Consider the following 24,560-nt stretch of genomic DNA (forward strand, 5'->3'; position numbering starts at 1 on the left):
GTGTTTTTTAGACCAGCTTACATTCATTTTAATCTTTTAATCCTAAAATTAATGAACATATAAACCAAGCAACCAAGTTGATGTTGATATGATGCCCATTGAAATCATAGTTGTGGACATTACCAAAAAGAAGAGAGTTCAAATGACAGGGGAGGGGCCAAGAGAATAAATTTGATAAAAAAAAAAAAAAACAAATGAATAATACAACCATTTCATCTTGACATATGATTATACAACTATTGGTACAAGAATGGCAGTTTCTAGGGCCTTTGTCACCTCAAGTCTTCTGTCAGCATGTCAATCACCTTCAAAACTGAGGTCACTTCTGCAAAAGCCGCCACCTAAAAGAGCCGCCACATGCCAGATAAACGCCCGGGATCAAGTTCTTGTATTCGTTATTCATCGAAAGCACGAGCAGGCTATCCTCCTTGGGGCCAGCAGCTCTAAGCTGCACAATTTGCGTTGTGTTCCCTTCTGCCTATGTGTCTCCAATGTTAAAAGACCTACAAGCTGTCTTCTAATTCATCTGGTACATGCAGCTTCTCAATGGCAGCCTGTCAAATATTAAGAAATAAGATGTCAACAGAATGTAACTCCACCCTAACGAAGAAAAAACAAAGGAGGTAAAGTCCATAAATTCAGTTGAAGATTCAAGTTATGGTTTTGACTGAGACCATGAAAAAAAGCTAGATTTCACCTTTCAGGTGAATTAGGCATTCAGTCCAGTTAAAATCAATCTGTGGAGAGAGGGAAAAGGCGTTTCCTCGCTGAAGTTCATGCTCTGACCAATGCTATGAATTGTTGAGTATACAAGGTAAATTTCATAACCCATTTTTCTCAGAAAATAAATTTGCTTTCACGTTTAATTCCCAATGTTAGAAAGCAAGAGATTGTGAAATAAAGCAATCACCTTTATTGTAGCCACGTCGGTTGCTGATGGTTTCAAATCCAAAGCAAGACCAAAGTGAAGCATTGCCTCGTCATGGATGTTACGCCTCTTATAAATTCTACCCATCAAAGCATAAACACTGCTTTCACGAGGAGCATACTCTTTCAGCTCCTTTAGGACTTCTAAAGCCTCACCAAAGCTTTCCAAGCTCACGAGTATATTAGCCTTTTGATACATGGGAAGAGGGTTCTTCTTATCAGCTAAAATTGCCCTCTCCATCATCTCCAGAGCTTCCTCATTTCTCTGTTTTAAAAAAAAAATCAAAAAGGTGGGGAATGAGAAGAAAGCCATAGGACATTATCAATTTTGGAATCTAAAATTTAACAATCAATTTGGATATGGTGCAACCTTTAAGGCATGTAAAGCAGTCCCAAGATAAGACATTATCACCGAAGAACAAGGATTTATTTGGAAAGCCATTCGGAAGTGATGCTCAGAAAACTCGTTTTTCTCTTGCCGAAGATAGACCATCCCAAGCCCATGCCAGGACTTGTAATGCCTAGCATCTATCCGTAGAGCACTCTGGTAACTCTTAATTCCTTTCTCAAAATCCTCCAAGGCAACATATCTGCAAGTAACAAAGTAATTGCAAGAAAATTACATGAAACCTGAATCCAAAATTTAATATGGAACTCTATCATTTGAAAATACAAATATGTCAGTTATCATAAGAAAAGAAAAGGAACAAAAAAAAAGGAACCAAGGGACCTACTCATGACCGCACAAGGTGTGTGCATATGCAAATCTTGAATCAAGCTGTACAGCTCGCTGAAAATTTTTCAAGGCAGTTTCATGGTCTTTCTGCAGACTATAGCAATTTCCAATAGCACACCTGCATGCCCATTTAACCTGAATGAGTGACAAATGAGGATGATGATGATGATAAGAACAGGTAATGATGAATACAGCTGCAGAAAAGTAAATTAAGCACGCTTGATGTTTTAACAAACTGAAATAACCCAGCCTTGTGCTATGCCCAAACTTGTTCAGGTAATGATGAATACAGCTGCAGAAAAGTAAATTAAGCACGCTTGATGTTTTAACAAACTGAAATCACCCAGCCTTGTGCTATGCCCAAACTTGTTTCAAGCACATTCAAATAAGGATCATAATGTCTCTATAACAGATAACATCACCTGTCAACCATCCTAAAAGCAACCACTGAAATGAGCAGATCACCTAGTTAGGCAAAGATGACATGAAATTGTGAATGAATACAAAAGGACCCTTCCCTCATAAATATCCACAGAGCTACAAAAAAGGTATCCAGATTTCAAGATATCAGCTTCATTATGGTACAATTTTAGTAATGATTGAACAAAGCATTCCTGCATCTGAGGGTATATGCTTTACTCTTCGAGGCCCACAAGGACAAGAGAAAAACGAAGTCCAAAAAATAATGAGCAGCGTAGACAACTTTACGGCTGCTTTCGTGAAGAAAAATATGTATAACAGCTCAGAGGAGAAATTTAAGGTGATAACCACCATATAAAACGTGAAAACTAGATTGTGAACAGGTAAAAGAAAAAAAAAAGGCAATGAAAGCACTATATGTTAAAAGGTATAATAGCACTACCAAGATTGAGGAGCTAAACGATCAGTTGATATCAGTTCTTGAGCCAGGTAACTTAACTTCATGTCTTCCTTCAAATGCTGCAACAAATGCAAGAATAAAACTTCATCTAATGTAAGAAATAGATATACCAGAAATGCATGAGTGCAAGCATCAAGCATTACAATTGGAATATAATGACTAGTTTCTAGGAATAAAACCCTATATTATCCTGATTTCCAGCGGCAGAGACCAGAAGTCAAGTATCCTTTTACATTTTAGGAATACGGACTATAAACTAAGCAGAAAGAAGCATGGAACGTGTTACCAGAACCTCCTATATAGATAGACTCACATAAAGAACCGTAGAATATACATCCAATCCTTCTAAACTGTAAGGTGATGCTCGCCTGGCAAGACTGAATGCTCTATCAGCTTCCAAATAATCCACTAATTCAACATATGCTTTTCCAACCTGCATTCAAAATACAAGCATGTCCAATAATGTATAGCATGCAGATGGTATAATATCAAAGCAAACAGTCATTTTGAGAGAAGCACAGATGAGAATGCAAAAAACAAAAAGAAGCATGGGATCCAGAATGGATACATTCCAGTTCTAAATAAACCAAAACTAATGGGGGTGAAAAATAAAGCAGAATCTCTTTAAATACGCAAAGTTAATAAAATTGACTGCTTCTAACCTTAAGCCAGTATTAAAAAAAAATATCACTGATATCATCAAAAACTGATGATGGCAGAGTTTCAAAAGGTGAGTTTAAAACAGTTCTGGAATGCATGCAATTAGATTACAAACATGAAAACTCAAGAAGGAAATTTTTTATGAAAATTTTATTTCCATGACAGTTTTTACATTTCAACTCAAAATAGCATGCACTCAGTTCTGAAATTTCAATACCTATCAATAATTAATTAAGTAAATATGCAATGGTATCTCATATATTCATCATCAATCTCATCACTAGTTTTCTGCGTATCTATCAGTGAGACAAGTGCATCCTAAGCAGCAAGAAAAGAAATTGAGAAGAAAACAAGGTGTTTCATATTCAACTACCGATTTTTACCTGGCAAAGCACCCAGCCTGTATTATAATGCTTGTGTGGTAGTTTCATGTAGACATCCAGTGCATCCTGTACTACCAAGAAGCTAGGTGGTGAAAAACATTCCTCAAAATATTAATAACTTTGATCTTTTAGCAAGCACCAGTTAATACCTGACATCTGTACATGCAAGAAAGTCTATAACCTTCCCCAAGAGTTCTCAGGAGGCCTAATATTTCTAGAGCACCACTTAAGATACATGAAGGACTTGCGATAACTCCACCAACGGGCATGGTTGCTACTTCTGTTTCAAGAGATCTAGAATCCCCAGTGAGTGATGGACTACAATTTGATGATGTATTATTTGCACGTGAATCATCAAAAGCCTCATTCCGTATCCCTTAATAAGATTAAAATCAAAATTTTCAAGCAACTGGTTAGATAGTCAATAAGCAGACAGAAGACCAAAAGAATGCATGCTGCAGAACAATAAAAAATAGCGACAAAAGGAAGATAACTTGATATTTCAACTTAAGTCCACCGCACTAACACAAGCAACATTTCAGCCAACTCCAATGTTAAAACGGATGTACATGTCTACAACTTAGTCAAACAAAAGAAGAACAATCACCTTCATCATAATTTTCATTGACCCATGACTGTCCCTTGCGAACTGTCACCGAACGTATTGCCAAAGAACTTAACTTGGAACCCCCAAGATATTTAGGAGAGTTGTTAGTTCCATTCCCTGCAACCAGTGTAGAACTAGTATTTTGGTTGGCTCCTGCTTCTGCAGCAAGCCTTGTACTTCGCCGAGGGCCAGAATCAGAAAATAACCTCCCAGAAATCTGAAAAGAAATGAGGGGCATTGATGTTGTGGAAACCACTGAACGATTCATTAAATAAAGAAAAGATGGACGGAACAATAGCAGGTTTGACCAAGGCATGTTGACAAAGTCACACAAGATATAAAAACCTTAATAAAAGTTAATGTCAATATAACATGCCTACACAACTAGCAGAATGGAAAGGATGCCTTCAATACAAGGATGAAAATCAATCATGCATGCCCCATGGAGTAATCAAGATGAAAATACATGAAGATGTGTCAACAAGGTCAATTAACAAACTAAAATTCCATAAAACAATTTAGTAAACAGGAAGGTTAAAAAATCCCCCACAAGAAATGCTTACAGGATAAGCTAAGTCTGGACCATGAAGACAAGGGACGACAGAAAATCATGGCACAGATAAACTGAATTGGATAAAGCACAGGGAAAAACAGAAACAAAAAATCTCAAAGGTGCTATATTCAGATCCAAATATAGAAATTTGCATTATGAAATGTCTCCTCATACAAGGAAAACAAACCCACAAATCTTCCTTATTGCAAGTGCAGTATAATAAGTGCTTCACAACTGAGACCTGAAATACTATATCATTTCTTTAAAAAAAAGGCATAGAGTTTCGAAGTTTAGCTAGGAAGAGATATTGGAGACACAAAATTAACAAAAGAAAGGCTGTATTAGAGCTCTTAACCTTCCGCAATTTCCCTTCATCAACAAACTTTCTTCGAGGGGCCTGCATATTAGAATTCACAGTTGACCTTGCACTGTTATCAAAACCAGGCATGCTAGGATTGGAACCATTTGGCTGCATGTTTCTACACAGTGGTGGTGGGGCAACACTCGACAACTGCAAAATATAGTGTCATGAGCAAAAAAATACAAAACGATGGAACATGCTATGGAAAAGAACACCAAATTTAAGTAAACAATGTTTGGAAGTAAACTATATCCTAACCTTACTGTGAGTGCAATATTTCATATTGTATTTAAAAAAAATTAATTGGTGAAAGCAGTGTAACTTAAAAATAAAAAATGAAAGAAAGAAAGAAACACTAATAGTGTTGGTTTTTAGAGCTATAAACTACTATTATTAATTACATTCTATCCGTGTAATATATTCTATAGTTCATAAGAGAAGAGATGGTAGCATATTTGCAGGTTCACCAGCATGAGAAACAATGAATACAGCAGAAAGAAGTCAGATGAAGCAGAAAGGTGTGAGATGTAGTTACTACATGGAAGAACATGTGAACATGAAATGAAAGAATAGGTGCATGTTTCTATATATAGACATAAGAGCACATCGAAGCATTTTGACCAGCATAGTAAAGAAAGAGCAAGAACTGGCAGGAATAAGATAAAATTAATTAGCAGAGAACTTTACTTCACATGAAAATGTTATTTCAAGATAAAGATCAAAAGTCTAGGGAACAAGATTTAACAAAGAAATCAAAGGAATAGGATGAAAAAATGCACAACTGCATTTCAAGTCACAGAATAAACCATGCTTGGTAAGCAGAAAAATGAGGATCAAATTCAAAGATTGAACATTTGACCCTTCAATAAGAAAAATTAACAAGAAATGGTACCAAGATTGAACCTAAGACCTACCCCACCCTTACCATCTGCGTAACAACCCAAGAGCAATAAAGAAGAACAAGCTACGTGTCATTCTCAGAAAATCTACAAAACAAATGTTGGAACAGAGGACAGATTAATTAAAGAATCAATTCTGCCTCACAAGCCCTAAACACAAAGGCTAGCTTCCAATTAGGTGGAGAAAACATGAATCCATAGAGAGTAAACACAGAATTCAAAATATGACAGACCCTCAAATTGGTGAGGCAAATGAAGAATTAGCAAGATAAAAGACGTGGTACATTCCTAAAATTAAACAGTAACCATAATTGAGCATATCTTTTGAGTGCATAAAACAAAGAGGAGTAGATAAGACCAAGTAAGTCGAATCAATAACAAAAATCACATAATGTTACCCAGAAATCTGATTGACAATAGGTAGAAAGTTTGCCCCAAACAAAAAAAAAATACAAAATCAGAAGTTAGTCATTATTTCAAACAAAAAAAGAAGAATTCACTAGTGTTAGAGTTTGAGGTATCAAGCCAGATTTTCTGTATGCTCGTAGCTAGGCATAATTTACATCATCATACCTGTGTAACCATTGGTGAAGGAGTGTTATAAAATGACAGGTTTGGAAGGCCACCATTTGAATGATGACTAGCAGATCCTCCTAACGTAGTGGCTCCATGATAATTTCCAGGAATATCTCTTAGGTTATTCCCTTGTGGGTGTTTTGACTGCCTTGGACTTCCATCTTCCAAGCCAAAGTTTCTAGCAGAAACTAAATTACGATCCTCATTGGATATGCTCAAGTTCTGGGATGCTGATGCATGATTCATGTGCTGCTTTTGAATACAAAGAGCAGCTGCTTCATCAAAAACTGCAGCTGCTTCTTCAGCAGCACCTAAAACATTGATAAAAAAAAAAGGCCCATATACCATCAGGGAAAAAATATAATGCTCAAGTAGATGACCATCTTTTCTTTTGATTTGAACCAGAGGCTGGTGGGCCAGAATTGCCAAAGACACAGATTTGCACAGATGTTCAATGGCCATACCTAATATACAAAGCTCCTCATAGGCAGCCCAGAATAAAGGATCTATAGATAAAGCTTGCTTAAAGTGATGGATGGCACTTTTGCTTCTATCAGTATACCTGAATCCAAATGAACTTAAAGGAATAAGATATTGATATATTTAACCAGGATATAAAAGGAGATGCGAATAAATATCGCCAGACAAAATTTAATAATTATGCTGGTTCAGAAATTCAAATATGAAACTAAAACCAGGATACTTCTTTATAGTAAGGTATTATAAACAACTAAGGAGAATGCTTTTAGAATATCAAGAAGCTTTGGATGATACATGTGCAGTTCTACAGCCTTTTGAAAGGGAAATTAATATTTTAAAATCATTTCATAAAAAATTTATGATTCGAATCAATGGCTTTTATAAAATTTTATGAAATCAAGAATTTCAGATTTTCAAAGAATCGATGGAAATATTAAATTGAGGGCATCATTCTCTCTTCTGTTAGCATTTTGCAGAGCACACAGACAGTAGAAAGAATCTAGAAAGTCAAGAAAAAGAATAATTTTATATCAATTATTCTTCCTTTCTTGATATTTTTACAGTGATAAATGAGAATATAGGCTTGTACTTGAAACAAAAGTTTAAGGATCTTTTCATAAACTATTCTCTTAATTCTAACAAGGAAAACTGTTTGTAACTTGCATTTTACACATAACTAAAGCAAAAGACAACAAAGTTCTTGTGATAGTTAATCATTAAATATTTGGGAAAGAGGTAAGCGACCTGTAGATAAGCCCGAGAAGGTAATGCCCAGGTGCACCATTTGGAACCTGATAGGGGAGAAACAACATGAGCAAATCATCAATGCCAAGAAATGTGAGTCAAAAAGCACACAACTGCACCCAGCATTCAACAATGATGAATTTTAGGACTTCAATCTCGTATCTACTATGGCAGAAAATGCTGATAAAAACAGCCTGTTTTGTGGATGAAAGGTACTGTAGAAAAGGCAAACAATTTTTAGTTCAGAGTTTCAATAGGCACCTCTAAACCAGGCTCATTAGTAGGACATAATGCAGCTTCAGCTTCATTTAGAAGATCCATTTGAAAGCATGATATCGCAAACAAGTAGCGGGATTGAGCCATTTGTGTTCCTACAGATAATAATGAAAAGAAAAAAGCTGAAAGATACATGAATACACAATGCTTTTAATGGATCAATGGGAGAGGGAAAAAAAATCCACGACAAGAAAGAACACAATGACTAAATAAATTAAGATCATCCTAAGTTAACAACTATCTGAAAGCTGAAAACATGAAGACGCATACTACCTTTTAGAATATGATACGCAGCGTATGCTTGATTATTTTGCAGATAACATCCTGCTAACAATTGCAAATTTGTCTGCATAAACAAATGCAATCATTTTGAAGTAAGGTAAAATTTAGTACAACAAAAAGAAAAATAAATAAGCATATAACATTTGTATCAAAATAGATTATGAAGACAGAGGAACTGGATGAGTGAGAAAGCATATCCTCAAAATTTGAGGAAACATTGTCAAAATGAACATGCAACTAGTTAAGATATTTCGTAAACCAAGACTCCAGGTTTCATCTAGCTATCTTCGTAGTTTGATTCTATAGCAGCAGTGAAGCAAGCAGTGAGTAAACAAATCCAGTAAAAATCCTCTTCCTATTAGCCCAAAATTCCATAACTCACAGGTATCAAAACCTTAACCCTTTTATAGATAAATTCTACAAATTTAGTTAATTTTTAAATGTCAAATTCACATAACAAATCAGAATTTCGGACGTTTTTGTCCCGGTGTTTCCCAGAAAAATAATAAGAAGAACTAAAGCGACGTAGAGCTCCAATCAGTCCCGAATCGCCATAAAATTATCAAAAAGAAAAAGAAAAATAACCGATCTTGCCAGTAAATAGTAAGACCCCTGACTGTTCTTGAGAAACCAATAAAAATTACAGACACTGTGTTTGCAACCTGTAAAAGATTATCCCTTTAATTTTCTTGCGGTTTCTCGGGGACCAAACAAAATGGGTCGAAGTTAAAAAAAATCGGAGCTTTTTGGGATACCTCGGAAGGGAACTCGGCGCAGAGCCGTTCGCACATGAATATGGCGTTTCGATGCATGAAATGGCGAAGACTGTGGTTTACACAGTCTACTAGTATCGCTTCCATCTCTTCTTCTTCTTCGATTGAAAGAGAGAGAAAAAAGAGGAAAAAAAAAAAAAGAGGGGTTTTCTGGTTTTTGGGGGTTTCTTGAGGTTCAAAATGGGATGGCACGTGTTAGCTTTTATTTCAAATAATGCCTCACGTACGAGAGATTGTCCAGATAATTCATAGTTGATGCTCCCTGTCTGGGTTAGTCGTCTATGGTGTCACCCCCTCTTCTTTTGATATTTCTTAAAGTGATAACTAAGATTAATAACTTATTTTAAAAAACAAAATTATTTAATTATAGTATAATAAAAATAATTAATTATAAATTAAATATTAGGTTGCAAAAACCTCATAAAAATAAAATAAAATAAATTATAAAATTTAATTTTTAATTATTTTAATATCAAATAAAAAAATAAAAAAATAATTTTGTTAGAAGAAATTAAGTTCATCGAACTCATGAATATATCTATAAAGTTAAATATATCTATAAAGTTTAATAATATAATTTTTTAAAATAATATATTTTTAATTATATAATAAAAAATAATTATTATAAATTTAATATCAACTAAAAAATTATATCTTGCAAGTAACATCTTATAAAATCAAATATCAATTTAATGTTATAATATATATTTTAACATCTTACAAAATCAATTATCAACTTAATATAATAGTATTTTTTCAATATCACATTAAATATTTAAAAAATAAATTAAAATAAATTATTAACTCAAAATCTTTATAAACACCTAATGTATGGAATAAAATGAATAATAATGAAGATTTAATAACTTTAGAGAAAAAAATAAATTAAAAAAAAATACAAAACAATTATAATAAATAACAGTAATTATTGATATAAACGAATAATATTTTCTATATATCCTATTAAAAGTATTTGTTTCTATGGTTTTATTGTGTTTTTTATAACGTATTTTTTAAATTATTGTTTTATATTATTGTTTTATGTATATTTTTAAATTATTTTGATGTATAGATATTAAAAATAAAATTTTAAAAATTAAAAAATATTTAATTAGATTTTTAAATAAAAATATCTTAAAAAATAATAATTAAATTTTTAAATAAAAATATCTTAAAAAATAATTGTTGCTGTAGCATCAAATACTACTATAATATAATGTAATTTTTTAAATATGGGGTTAACGGAGGGCAAACAAGCTTAAATTCTACGCTTGTAAAATTTAACTCTCTTTAACTCCTTACCCAACATGACCCTGTATGATGAAACATGTAGTAAATTGGTGAAAAGCAATTGCCGTTTCATTCAAAATAAAAACACAAATCAATTTTTAAAATCCCTAATTGTATTGATTTTAATAACCGTTTTAGAATTTACCTCGAAACACTGCGTTTTATACTTATAAACAGCAATGGTAATGGAAGCACAAATCATTTGGCATCTCATTAATCTTTATAGCAAAAAACGACAAGAAATATCATCTTCAAACAATGAAGAAGCATTAGAAGAGCACAAATTATTTTGCCATTTCTTTTGTGTGCTAGCATTTGATCGGGGCACAATGTTGTTTGGAAAAAAATTGAAATTTGATTTTTTTTTGAAATTTTTTTATATTTTGAAATTATTTTGATATGTTAATATTAAAAATAAATTTTAAAAAATAAAAAATAAATTATTTTAATATACTTAAAAAAAATACTCTGAAATAACCTAATTATCTTGTATGCTTGACTTGACCTATTTGCTATTGTTTGTTTTTTCAAGATTTTTTTTTGTTTTGTTTTCAAATACACCATCAACACCCTTGATTTATAGCAATGAAAAGGGTGTTTGTATATATGGTTAAAAGTATTTTTGTTTAAAAATATATTAAAAAATTTTATTTTAAATATTAACAAATTAAAATATTTTAAAAATATAAAAAATATAATTCCAATAAATTCCCAATCCCACAAAAAGTAGAAATGGATCATTACCAAGCCCACTACTCTTTGCCACCACCAAACCCATGATTTTCATCGCCACTGTTGTTGAAAGCACCATAGCCACTCCGACAGCACCCTGCATCATTAAAGACACCATTCTTGCCACCATCAAACCACCACCACCATCCTTCATAAACTATCTTCAAATCCACCATTACCGAATCTTCTGATATTAACTCTAGATACCAAATTCATCTCCCACTGAATTTATTTATATCTTATAAAAAGAAATTAAGTTCTTTAGGTAATTCGAAAGAAAGACAGAGAGATATAGATTTTAGAAAAATGAATGGAGGGATGAAATATAAAAAATAAGTAGAAAAATTAGGGTTGAGTTTCCAATTTCAGGAAAGTAATTCAATGGCACCTTTTTTTCTTTTTTGATAGGATGATACAAAAATAAGAGTACAATGACGTGTGAAAGTACGAGGATGAATTTGTTTTTACAGCTCAACTTGTTTTTGAAGGTTATTTTTAAGTTATTTTTGTTTAAAAAATAATTTATTTATTTATTATGTGTTTTTTAATAATTTTAAGATATTGATAAGTATACAAATAAAAAATATTATATTAATATATTTTCAATCCATAAATAAATAAATAAATAAATAAATTTATAAAAATACATTACACTACACTATCAATCACACACAGCAACCAATGTATGCATCCATTGAAGATGCTTTAGCACAATATAATTATTAATGCATATTAGAAAGCAAAAGCATATAGCTTAGATCAATGGATTTTTTGGTATTTTTTTCATGATTTTTCTATTATGAGATAATGACAGTTAGATCTTTTGAAAAATTAAATTAAAAAATAATTACTAAAACATGCAACACTCACTGGAGGCACTCGTATCCCTTAAAAGACACTTATATCCTTTAGAAAATGTGTAAAACACCTCTATACTTCCTAAAATAGTTGACACATCACATGAAAGTGCAACTAATGCAGAGGCTCGCGCAAGGCATTTCATGATACTTAGGTGGTGTTTGGGTTTTTTTCTTCTTTTTTATCTTTATCTTCCCCTAAAACGCAACACACACTAGAGGCACTCGTATCCTTTAAAAGACACTTATGTCCTTTGGAAAACGCGTATAACACCTCTATACTGCCTAAAATAGTTGACACATCACATGAAGGTGCAACTAATGCAGAGGCTCGCGTAAGGCATTTCATGATAGTTAGGTGGTGTTTGGGTTTTTTACTTCTTTTTTATCTTTATCTTCCCCTAAAAAAACATGTCGATCTAGTTAAAATTAAAGGTTGTCTTTTAATTTTTTAATTTAAATTATGGCCTTCATTTTTTTATTGTTCTTTATTCATTTTGATTATTTTTTATTAATTTTTCTCAATTCCATCTCTTATCTTTTGATTCAATTTATTTTTTATAATAAATTTGGCCCACATTCCTTTATTTTTTTAAATTAGATTTTTTTTCAATTTCATCATTTAATCTTTGATTTGTCTAAGATGGAACTTTTTTAATTTTTTTAATGAGATAATCTCAATTTAATAATCTAGGACACGATTACGGAATTTTAACTTGTATTAATATCAATTTTTATGTTTTTTTTCATCAATTTTATTTTTTAATTTCCTCATTCAATATTAAATTTATTAAAAATTAATCTTCTTTATTGTTTTTTTTACTTTGCTTTCTATGACGAAAACTTGTCCTCGCAACCCAAGCCACATATTTGTTATGCTAGCCTATATTGAATTAAGGCTCTTACATCATTTAATTTTATTTTTATATCAAATTTTTTTTTTAATTGCTTTTTTTTTTCAGCCTTTAGTGTTGGATTATTAAGGATTGAGCTTCTTTATTTTTTTTATGTAGTCATCCTTGTCTCATAATTTGGATTACGAGTATGAAATGTTAGTTCGGGTTAACACTATTCTTCTTTTTTAATAGTTTTTTAAAACCTATTTTCTTTTTTATTTTCAGCCTTGGATGTTGATTTTATTAAATATTAAATATTTTTTTCTATATGTTTTCCATGAAGATATCTCAATTTTAGAATCCTATTATAGATTTGATATACTAACTCAAATTAAATCAATATTTTTTTTTAATTGCCTTTTGTTTTCACCTTTAGCATCAAGATCTATAACTAAATTCATGACATTTTATTTTACTTCAAAACATGTTCGTCTCGCTTTAATATTATTTTTTAGATTATAAAAGAAATTATTTTGGCCTGGAGTGAAACGGGGGCACCTATCTAGTTTATATTAGATAATTACTTCAGATTTATTCAAAATTTGTTTTAACTTCATCCACAAATATTTGATTTTAATTTTTTTATGTTGAATTTGATTCCATTCTTTTCTTTGTTTTTGTTTTGTATTTTTTTCAATTTAATCCCTTAATATTTTTTTTAGTTTAAGATTTTTCTTTATTGTTTTTTCATTGTCAAGGTCACGATTTTTAAAAGTTAACACGAGTTAATTTTGATATGTTTTAAATTATTTTATAAAATTAATTAATTTTTAATTTTATCATTTAATATATATTTCTTAAATTGGTTTCTATGCTTTTCTTTTTACTTTTTTTTTATGTGGGGTTATATCAATCTTGGGTTGGCTAAAAAAAATTCATTGATTTTTTAATTATTTTTTGTTTCAACACTAAGCATTTTTTTATTGATAATTTTAATTCTTTATTTTTTAGGTTTGCCTTTTATATGGTCAGTCCTGATCTCATGACCATGTAAGTTTCAAAAGTTCATACAGGTTGACTTTGATTTTTTTTAGATTCTTTTTAAAAATTAATTATTTTTTAATTTCATTATTTAACGTATAATTTTTTAAAAATGAATCTTTGTACTTTTTTATTTCAATTTCATCTCCATGAGTCTATCTTAGTCTTGTGCCCATGATCTTCGTGGTTGCAAGACAACCCAAGTTAACCTAGAGTTTTTTTTTTTTTTTTTTCAGTTTTCTCATTCAATATTAAGTTATTTAATCTTCATGTTAGCAAGATAACCCAAGTTAATCTAGATTTTTTTTCATTATTTGTTTTTTTTTTTTAAGTTTCCTCATTCAATATTAAGTTAAGTTATTTAATCTTCATGTTAGCAAGATAACCCAAGTTAATCTAGATTTTTTTTCATTATTTGTTTTTTTTTTTTAAGTTTCCTCATTCAATATTAAGTTAAGTTATTTAATCTTCATGTTAGCAAGATAACCCAAGTTAATCTAGATTTTTTTTCATTATTTGTTTTTTTTTTTTAAGTTTCCTCATTCAATATTAAGTTATTTGATAGTTAGATTCACATTCAATATTAAGTTATTTGATAGTTAGATTCACATTCAATATTAAGTTATTTGATAGTTAGATTCAAGGTCTCTGCTATGAGATTAAATATTTTAATTAAATAATAATTTATTTAATTAGATTCGTTTATAAATATTTCAGTCTATGATTATTAATTTTTTATATCAAAAAACAAGGTGGAAAAGCCTATATTTTCATTTTTTTAAAAAAAATTATCTAATCCATAGCAAAATGCAAGTCACGTAGCTGACTATACCATATGTTAGGATGAAATATAATTACAAAATATTAATATATATTTTGAGTGAAAAATATAATAATTGTAGTAGTCTTACCAAATTTCTAATACACCAAGATCTTAAGGCAGTAGGGAAACATTCAACATCTCTATTAATATTAGTAGAGATGATATATTTAGTTTAAGATGATAAATTTATCACTCTGGTTTGTGAGCAAAAACACTTTTTTCCTTTTTTATTTTTTTATAATTGCACTTTTACACCCTAAAAAGTTGGGGTAAAGTTTGATGTTAGTAAAATTGCATAAATCTATTGTATTCTCTCTCTGGATTCATTTATCTACTAATTGGGTTGCTGTTCTTTTATGTACTCAGCATGCAGCGTTGGTTCTTTAGGTAACTTCCCGAGAATGACACTGAATTTTGATCTTCGTTATACCTTTGGGTCCCTGGCCAAATGATGAGGCGGGCTTCAAGCTGTCTGATTTTCTCTGCCGGATGCCCGTTTTTTCCTCTGTTACTTTCTCCAATAGTTTAACCTCCGAACGTATTCGTCTACTCTGCTTATCATGCATGTTTTACCGGAATGAACTTGGACGGAGTTCAAGCCGCAATTTCTAGAAGACAATTTCCCCTGCTATAACATTTATCTTGCAATAATCTAAATACTACCAAGGGCATATTATGTAATAGTCTGTTGCCTAAAATTCCTATCAGACAGATTTTTAAGTCCATGACAGCGTATATCAGGCACAGCATTTCACAAAATGAACAGACTCCCACAATTCATTTCCCATTATGAGGTTCGTTGTCTATGAAGAAGAGTTCTTCCTACATTCCCAAAAATAAGCAAAACTTTTATAATAAATAAAACTAACAGACGATTAAATGGGAAACAACAGTAAAGTCACTTTAAATGTGATGTTGGTGGAGAAAACTAAAGAACTTTCATAAAGAACCATGGAGGAAAAAAAAAGGGTAAATAAGCTTTGCCTGAGAAATCAAAACAAACAACAAAATACGACTCCTTTGAAAATTTCTGGTATTTGTAAATAATATACGATACCAGAATAATGCCTAAATTTGCATCCCTAATGTCCTTGCAAAAGCAGTTTTCTCTCCTGAAAGAAAAATTTGTAGCATAATGGCACCTACAATTCAAATTCATGATAACTTGTTAAAAGCAATGCCCAATGAGTGCAGCTAAAAATAGAAATGCTATGTGATTAAGGAGCGTGACCCAAAGAGGATTGACCTTGTAGAGAGAGCTGTCCAACCAAGAACAACTCAGGACTCAGCAAACTTCTAAGCAAACACACTGGAGTCGATTTGCTGAATATTTGGAAAAATCTGTCTCAAAAAGGCAGAGTAGCTTGTAGACTTTGCCTGCAATAAAAGAAGCAAAACTATACGTGAAAAAGCTCCACAATAACAAAGGAAACAGCAAGGAGGGAAAAGGAGATATCCAAGCAAAACCCAAAGATGAACCGTGGCTTTCCCTTTCCTTCAAGTCAAACAGCCTTGATCCCAATAAAAGATAATTCAAACAAGTTTTGGCAAGTCAAAGACAAGACTAATATGATATCTATCATAAGTCGTGATATGCACAACAATTGTCCATTTGCGTGCAAACTTTTCATCACAGTTTCTTGAAATTAATGTCTTTTATGAGAAATGAGTGGACAAATCAAGAAAATACAATAAAATCAGTTGTCATGCACTTCAGGCTCCAGAGGTTTACCAAATATCCAGTTACAGTATCAATTATGAGCAAGCACAGAAGAATATTATCTCTCTTAAGAAAAGCAGTTCATGCCAATTATTCATGGTCGTGTCTGGAAACAAAGCTATGAAGAGGATTCAATTTCAGTGTTTTCTTTTCATTTCTTTTTATGGCTCTAGAACTTGTAACACATAAATTCATGGATACAATTTGACTGAAGAGACATGATTGTGGCACCTCATTGATCTTAAAACATCTTTATAAGGAATAGGTTCAAATATAAGAAAGATAAACAATGATAAAATTTTCTATCTAATGAACATGCTAAATAAAATTGTCTGTGTGAATAGCAAAGCACTACTTATTGATAAAACTTCAATAAGATCATAGAATGGTGATAAATAATGTTGACATATTCTAATTGCTTTTTAAGGATATGAGAAAATAAGAGTGATTAAGAATACATAATATCAATTAAAAAAATAATGATTAAAACATAATAATCAATCAGTTAACTAACCTTTTTTATTTTATAATAATTAGAGAGCCGAAAATAGATAATAAAATTGAAAAAATGAGTTACCTGGAGAGCGGATAACGAGTCCCAGCGAGAGAAAGGCTCAGCAGCAGCATCGACGATGAGGTTTTGACGGAGAGAGAGCTTTTTCAGGTTCGAGAGATGAGCGATTCTAGGGTCCAAGCTCGATAGCCGATTAGCGGTCAGGTCTAACTCGGTGAGACTCGAAGATAAATCCACCGAGCTGAGATCATGAAGCTGAAAGCTGGTTAGGTCCAGGACGGTGCTTGATGGATCGATTTCGACCTCTTGATCGTCCGCCTCCGGGTTTGAGCCGTTTGGTGGTTGCGCGCCGTCCATTTGCTTCGGATGCTTTCTTGGCTAGACCGCTGAAAAGAATCCCACTCTTTATTGTTTCAGTTCTTTTGTTTTTGTGGGCGGGTAATGCAAGTTTTTTTATAAGAAATAAATATGCAAGTATTTTAATATATTTTTTTATAATAAAATTTTTAATTAAAAATTAAAAATTAAAAAAAATAAATTAAATAAATTAAAAACTATTTATACTAATAAATAATAAAAAATATTCGCGTATCCAATCCACTCATCTGCTACATATCTAATATTTTTTCTAATAAAAATAAATTAATATATAGATTTTATTAACATATTTTTATATCAAATAAAAAAATAAAACTTTGAATAAAAAAATAATATTTATATATAAAAAAATATAAAAAAAATTATATGTGTTAATAAAAACATGTGAAATTTCAAGTTTATTTTTAACATAATACAAGAATGGGATAATAATGCAACTATTTTTTTAGTATTTATATAATAATTTAAAAAAATATAAAGAGAAAAAAAATTAAAAATAATTACAAAAGCATGATTATGAGAATAAAAATAATAGTATAAGTAGGTTAAGTGTGGAGCAATAAATATTTTAAGTCTAAAAAATAAAAAAAATATTAAAAAAAAGTGAAAGGAAAAATAAAAAATATTAAAAAAAATATGATAAATGTACCAAATAAAAATATCAAATATAAAGAGAAAATATAAAAAGTTTTTTTATATAAAAAAATAAAAAATTACAAGTTTTGACCAGTAAAAAAATAGAGAAAATTTCAATTGTGCTTCTTTTATTGTAAAAGATTATTTTCTTTTAATATATGTCTTATTTTTTTTATTTTTTTTAAGATATGGATAAATTTAATGGTGTTATAAGGAACCAGACAACAAATTATCAAAAAACAAGATTATGAACTCGCTGGTTCAATACAATATCTGTGTATTTCAGCACATATTATCTCATAAAAAAAAACTGAAAAGGCACTTGAAATTAAATATTTATTTTAAACATCTAATCTATGAAAAAAGTAGAGATCCCAATAAAAGATAATTCAAACAAGTTTTGGCAAGTCAAAGACAAGACTAATATGATATCTATCATAAGTCGTGATATGCACAACAATTGTCCATTTGCGTGCAAACTTTTCATCACAGTTTCTTGAAATTAATGTCTTTTATGAGAAATGAGTGGACAAATCAAGAAAATACAATAAAATCAGTTGTCATGCACTTCAGGCTCCAGAGGTTTACCAAATATCCAGTTACAGTATCAATTATGTGCAAGCACAGAAGAATATTATCTCACTTAAGAAAAGCAGTTCATGCCAATTATTCATGGTCGTGTCTGGAAACAAAGCTACGAAGAGGTTTCAATTTCAGTGTTTTCTTTTCATTTCTTTTTATGGCTCTAGAACTTGTAACACATAAATTCATGGATACAATTTGACTGAAGAGACATGATTGTGGCACCTCATTGATCTTAAAACATCTTTATAAGGAATAGGTTCAAATATAAGAAAGATAAACAATGATAAAATTTTCTATCGAATGAACATGCTAAATAAAATTGTCTGTGTGAATAGCAAAGCACTACTTATTGATAAAACTTCAATAAGATCATAGAATGGTGATAAATAATGTTGACATATTCTAATTGCTTTTTAAGGATATGAGAAAATAAGAGTGATTAACTACTAAAAAAGTATCAACATTTTTATTCCTCAAACATGTCCATGGTCGTGGGACAATAAAACCTGTGAGCACACAGCAATTAGCGCTCCTAGAGAGCTTTCAAAAAAAATCTATTAACAGTGATTAACCAGCATATCAAGAATCCATATGATTGACATGTTATAGTATATCAGAAAAAAAAAGGTTTAAACTTACCATAGAAAATATCCAGGGAAAGATATGCCCACTATCACTAAAAATTTTAGTATGTGAGTTCTCTATCTTCACAAGTACAAGCCTTTCTTGCAACAACTATTTGAAACTTGTTGCAAAGAGTCAAGGATCTGGAAAGAAAAAGTGGGATAAAAGTGTCGGAAGTCTAACAACATGCTGTTAAGGTGAAGTGGGAAATCTAGCTGATCCAAGAAAGGGTGAATGCGAGGGAGGAGAAACACTGATACAGAGCTACGAATGAGGGGGCAGACCTATGATTCTGGATATACCTTTGAGAGCAAGAAAGGTCCGGATCTAATGCTTTCTCTATTTACTTGTGACCATCAGTAAAACTTAACAAAAAGCAAGATAGAAATATCTCTACGCATTGAATCATCAGCAATGTCATCCAATCAGCTATAGATTAGAATGCAGGCAGTGGGTCCTGAAAATGTCAGGTTTTCCAAGTTAAAGAATATCTTACACATGGATTGTTTTCAAGGTAGATAGTTGTTAGTTTCTCTCTTGAACTGACGACTGCCTCAGAAACGCCTTCAAGTGATTCTATCTGGTTGTCATTGAGCCACAGATCCTCTAACCTGTAAGCATGGCGTGAGTCAAGCAGTGAAACGAACCGGATAAGAGACAACACAATCCTGAGCAAGGAAGACTACACATACTGGGTAAGGTTCTGAATGTCATTCACTGAAGTTAGCTTGTTAGATGATACATCGAGTACGCGGAGGTTGACCAAGGTTGACAAGCCTTCCATTTTGGCAATACCATTATGGCTCAAGTACAGTTCTTCTAAAGCAACACATTCCTGAAATAACGACAAAATGGAAATAAATAATATAAGGGGGACCACATTTAGACAGCAATTTCAATGTGACAGAATACCATGAGTTTTATATATGTGCATGCGCGCGCGCGTACATATAAAGAAGAACGCCATGAGTTTGTCTCGCTATTAAAATGCAATTTCTATAAAGTACCTCAAACCCTTTCATAGAAGTTAAACGGTTGCTTTGCAAGCTAAGCTTCTTGATGCATTTCAGCCCACATAGATTAACTACTTTGATACGATTTCTTCCCAGCCACAGCTCCTGTAAATTTGTAAAATTTTGCATGTTCTCCATCACCTGCAAACAACCAAAGTAAGCAGCTCAAGATTTAGAACATCCCACGCTCCAGAAACTCCTAAAAACATAACATCCACGATCTTCCCATTTCATCTCTAAAAGTTTTCCTTTCACGTCGACACATTGTGTATCGTAAACCCAACAATTCTTAAGCTTGGATAAATTATAATATGTTCAAAAGCAAAGGAGAACTAACCCGTAATCTGTTGGAACCAAGTTCGAGAATTTGCAACTGATAAAGGTGATCAATCTCCTCTATCTTAGTAACTTCATTTTTAGATACATAAAGTTCCTTGAGGGTATTTGAGACTTTAGACAATCCATGCAATGAAGTAATTTCATTGAAAGAAACATCAAAAACCAAAAGATTCTTGAATATGCCGCTATCCGGTATTTTCTTTAGCTTATTATCCCTTAACACCAGCTCCTGCGAATACATAATATCAATTAAAAAAATAATGATTAAAACATAATAATCAATCAGTTAACTAACCTTTTTTTATTTTATAATAATTAGAGAGCCGAAAATAGATAATAAAATTGAAAAAATGAGTTACCTGGAGAGCAGATAACGAGTCCCAGCGAGAGAAAGGCTCAACAGCAGCATCGACGATGAGATTTTGACGGAGAGAGAGCTTTTTCAGGTTCGAGAGATGAGCGATTCTAGGGTCCAAGCTCGATAGCCGATTAGCGGTCAGGTCTAACTCGGTGAGACTCGAAGATAAATCCACCGAGCTGAGATCATGAAGCTGAAAGCTGGTTAGGTCCAGGACGGTGCTTGATGGATCGATTTCGACCTCTTGATCGTCCGCCTCCGGGTTTGAGCCGTTTGGTGGTTGCGCGCCGTCCATTTGCTTCGGATGCTTTCTTGGCTAGACCGCTGAAAAGAATCCCACTCTTTATTGTTTCAGTTCTTTTGTTTTTGTGGGCGGGTAATGCAAGTTTTTTTATAAGAAATAAATATGCAAGTATTTTAATATATTTTTTTATAATAAAATTTTTAATTAAAAATTAAATAAATAAATTAAATAAATTAAAAACTATTTATACTAATAAATAATAAAAAATATTCGCGTATCCAATCCACTCATCTGCTACATATCTAATATTTTTTCTAATAAAAATAAATTAATATATAGATTTTATTAACATATTTTTATATCAAATAAAAAAATAAAACTTTGAATAAAAAAATAATATTTATATATAAAAAAATATAAAAAAAATTATATGTGTTAATAAAAACATGTGAAATTTCAAGTTTATTTTTAACATAATACAAGAATGGGATAATAATGCAACTATTTTTTTAGTATTTATATAATAATTTAAAAAAATATAAAGAGAAAAAAAATTAAAAATAATTACAAAAGCATGATTATGAGAATAAAAATAATAGTATAAGTAGGTTAAGTGTGGAGCAATAAATATTTTAAGTCTAAAAAATAAAAAAAATATTAAAAAAAAGTGAAAGGAAAAATAAAAAACTATTAAAAAAATATGATAAATGTACCAAATAAAAATATCAAATATAAAGAGAAAATATAAAAAGTTTTTTTATATAAAAAAATAAAAAATTACAAGTTTTGACCAGTAAAAAAATAGAGAAAATTTCAATTGTGCTTCTTTTATTGTAAAAGATTATTTTCTTTTAATATATGTCTTATTTTTTTTATTTTTTTTAAGATATGGATAAATTTAATGGTGTTATAAGGAACCAGACAACAAATTATCAAAAAACAAGATTATGAACTCGCTGGTTCAATACAATATCTGTGTATTTCAGCACATATTATCTCATAAAAAAAATTGAAAAGGTACTTGAAATTAAATATTTACTTTAAACATCTAATCTATGAAAAAAGTAGAAGGTAAATATTTATGATTTTCATTCAAATTTAATTTTTTATTTGTCATTTAATAATAGAAAAAAAATTACTTTTGAAATTTAATTACATGTGACAAAATATATAAAAAAATGAACAAAAAGCTGAAGGAATCAAACGTTTGATTTCCCCTTGGCCCCTGACAATTGAAGGATTTTTTCGTTTAAAAATTCCTTTTAAATACAATTCTTATTCATATTTGCCTCGCCTTTATAATAAAATAAAATGACAATAGTTACTAACGCAAGAGAACTAATCCAGATTGTTTCCTTTTAAAAAAAATATATAATTCAAATTATAAAACAGTTTGACATAATGGTTAGAGTGTTTTTTTTTAATATTTTTTATCAATTTTTTTATTTTTTGGTTTTTCTAATAATCTTATATTATAATTATAAAAAAATAAAAATAACAGATATCGAGATTTTACTATATCTCCATGTACAAATTATTATGGATTTTAATAATAAAATTTATATAAGAATGGTATGTAATTAAGAGGTTCATAAAAGTATTTAAGTATTTTTATATTGTCTTTTCTATTTTTTATTTGAAAAGCTATCAACTATTTATCATGCGTACCAACAAGTAGCAACACTTGTGCCATTAAGGAGACATGTAAGATGTGAGATGCCTTTTGGTAGCCAAATTTAACCATATATTATTTAGATAAATGCGCAGACATGCTCTCTTCTATATGATGCAATGTATGTAGACAGACATGGTTAAATTACCACCGCTAATAGATTATTTGTATTTTTTTATTTTCTCTCTCATGACTACTAAAGTATACAATTATTCTCTATTTGTTTATTATTTCCATGGGTCTAGCAAGGGTTATCAGATTAAAGTATTTTGGGTTTTGGGTACCATGACAAACCTAAAATTCTTGAATCTACCAATAATATATTAATCTAGTTCAAAACTTGAAAGAAAACAAGTTAAGATTAATGTTGTTAAAAGATGGAATTCTATGATTTTTATATTAATAAAAGCTAACTAGAGAGATAAAACATTATTTCTCTAATATTATAATAATGTGATGATTATTTTACTATTTATTAAAAAAATTAATAAATTGATTATTAAAAGTTATGTGAATTTTTTTGTAGGATTTATTATTTATTATTAGACTGATTGAGAATAACTTAGTCTTTTTATATTTTTAAAACACAGTAAAGACTAAATTACTTTTAAAAACAAAAACTTATTTAACTAGTATTTAGGTTTTTTCTTTTTTCCACTTTGTTTTTCAATTATAATCAAGTTGATTTATAGGAGATTTGATATTTTAATAAATATAAAATATAATTTAAAACCAAAATTTATTGTATGTAATGGAAGATGTCTGCAATCTTTTAGTGGCATGTGTGGTGTTTCCTGGCATTCAAATGACAACTTCCATAATGACATTGAAAATGTCGAGATATTTTATTCTGAGTAGAGTGGTGGTGTGTCTTTCTTGACTTTTTCTTTTTTACTTTTGTCCTTTTGCTTTTCTCCATTCAAAATTTGTTTTAACAATTCAAAATTTTAGAGTTATCCTCTCATTTATTGATATTTCAACTTTGATTTATATTTTTTTAAATTTTTATTCTTGGTTCCTTTGTCAAATTTTAATTTACCTTCAATTTGATCATTGAATCTATAATTATGATTTGTTATTTTTTTCAAATTTGATCTTTATTCTTTTGATCTTGGTTTTTTTGTTTTGGTTCCTTGTGTAAATTTAACTTCTTCTTTTTTCAGTTTTCCCCTCCAATACAAAACTCTAAGTTGATCTGCAACTGTGTAAAAGATATTATCAAATAATTTTTTCTCAATACATATGATATCAAGATTATGATGAATTAAATTTGCATACCAGTATGAAAGCTCCTAAAAAATGTTCTTCTTCACCCAATTATGTTTAAAACCAATGTAAGAAATTTTTATCATTATGTGAGGAACTTCCAATATATCCCTAAGTAAACTTATATATTTTGTATAACATTTCGAAACCAAATCAATGAGGTAAATGAGGGAGCTTTTCAGTTGCTCATTTAAAAATCTTATTTGATTGATATCTATATAGGTGATTTATAGGTAGGAATTGTCAATGAAAAAAAAAAATTTCCCTCTACGTTTTAATTTAAAGGTCTTGCAAAAAAAAAAAAATTCCCTCTACGTTTTAATTTAAAGGTCTTGTTATGCTATATACAATAAGAACAAGATAATTTGCTATGAATACTCCGACCCGATAACATGTTATATATTTAAAAATCACTAATGTTTCATATTATAATTAGCTTTAATTGAACATTTTCCTTCCTATATACACCATTGGTTTTAGCACCAATAGACCACA

General features: G+C 30.4%; 2 protein-coding genes and 2 long non-coding RNA genes across 6 annotated transcripts; 2 read left to right on the top strand and 2 right to left on the bottom strand.

Moving 5' to 3' along the window:
- Positions 1 to 92: 92 nt before the first annotated feature.
- On the bottom strand, positions 93 to 9,350 carry HBT (CDC27 family protein). Of its 2 annotated transcripts, none has more exons than XM_011050021.1 (16): positions 9,120 to 9,350; positions 8,356 to 8,428; positions 8,068 to 8,204; positions 7,807 to 7,853; positions 7,047 to 7,144; positions 6,580 to 6,893; positions 5,102 to 5,257; positions 4,194 to 4,410; positions 3,736 to 3,962; positions 3,587 to 3,652; positions 2,857 to 2,976; positions 2,526 to 2,602; positions 1,662 to 1,781; positions 1,298 to 1,517; positions 911 to 1,192; positions 93 to 554 (listed from the first exon to the last, which is right to left on the bottom strand). In XM_011050021.1, exons 1-16 carry the CDS (start codon positions 9,222 to 9,224, stop codon positions 504 to 506), a joined length of 2,310 nt encoding a protein of 769 aa, XP_011048323.1. In that variant the 5' UTR covers positions 9,225 to 9,350; the 3' UTR covers positions 93 to 503. The 2 variants fall into 2 exon arrangements, with proteins under 2 accessions (XP_011048323.1, XP_011048324.1); XM_011050022.1 differs by having other exon boundaries at positions 8,068 to 8,177; positions 9,120 to 9,349.
- Positions 1,800 to 2,049, top strand: LOC105142409 (uncharacterized). Its single transcript, XR_845553.1, has 2 exons — positions 1,800 to 1,841; positions 1,940 to 2,049. It is a non-coding gene; the product is annotated as an uncharacterized LOC105142409 (long non-coding RNA).
- Positions 9,351 to 14,894: 5,544 nt separating the features above from the next.
- On the top strand, positions 14,895 to 15,859 carry LOC105142412 (uncharacterized). Its single transcript, XR_845554.1, has 2 exons — positions 14,895 to 15,172; positions 15,458 to 15,859. It is a non-coding gene; the product is annotated as an uncharacterized LOC105142412 (long non-coding RNA).
- On the bottom strand, positions 15,487 to 21,248 carry LOC105142411 (protein phosphatase 1 regulatory subunit pprA-like). Of its 2 annotated transcripts, none has more exons than XM_011050024.1 (7): positions 20,885 to 21,248; positions 20,524 to 20,754; positions 20,181 to 20,327; positions 19,866 to 20,008; positions 19,670 to 19,784; positions 15,963 to 16,093; positions 15,487 to 15,858 (listed from the first exon to the last, which is right to left on the bottom strand). In XM_011050024.1, exons 1-6 carry the CDS (start codon positions 21,176 to 21,178, stop codon positions 16,013 to 16,015), a joined length of 1,011 nt encoding a protein of 336 aa, XP_011048326.1. In that variant the 5' UTR covers positions 21,179 to 21,248; the 3' UTR covers positions 15,487 to 15,858; positions 15,963 to 16,012. The 2 variants fall into 2 exon arrangements, with proteins under 2 accessions (XP_011048326.1, XP_011048327.1); XM_011050025.1 differs by having other exon boundaries at positions 15,948 to 16,093.
- Between the last annotated feature and the right edge of the window lie 3,312 nt (positions 21,249 to 24,560).

Source organism: Populus euphratica, unplaced genomic scaffold, assembly GCF_000495115.2.
Source record: "Populus euphratica unplaced genomic scaffold, PopEup_1.0 scaffold189.1, whole genome shotgun sequence".
Taxonomy (NCBI): domain Eukaryota; kingdom Viridiplantae; phylum Streptophyta; class Magnoliopsida; order Malpighiales; family Salicaceae; genus Populus; species Populus euphratica.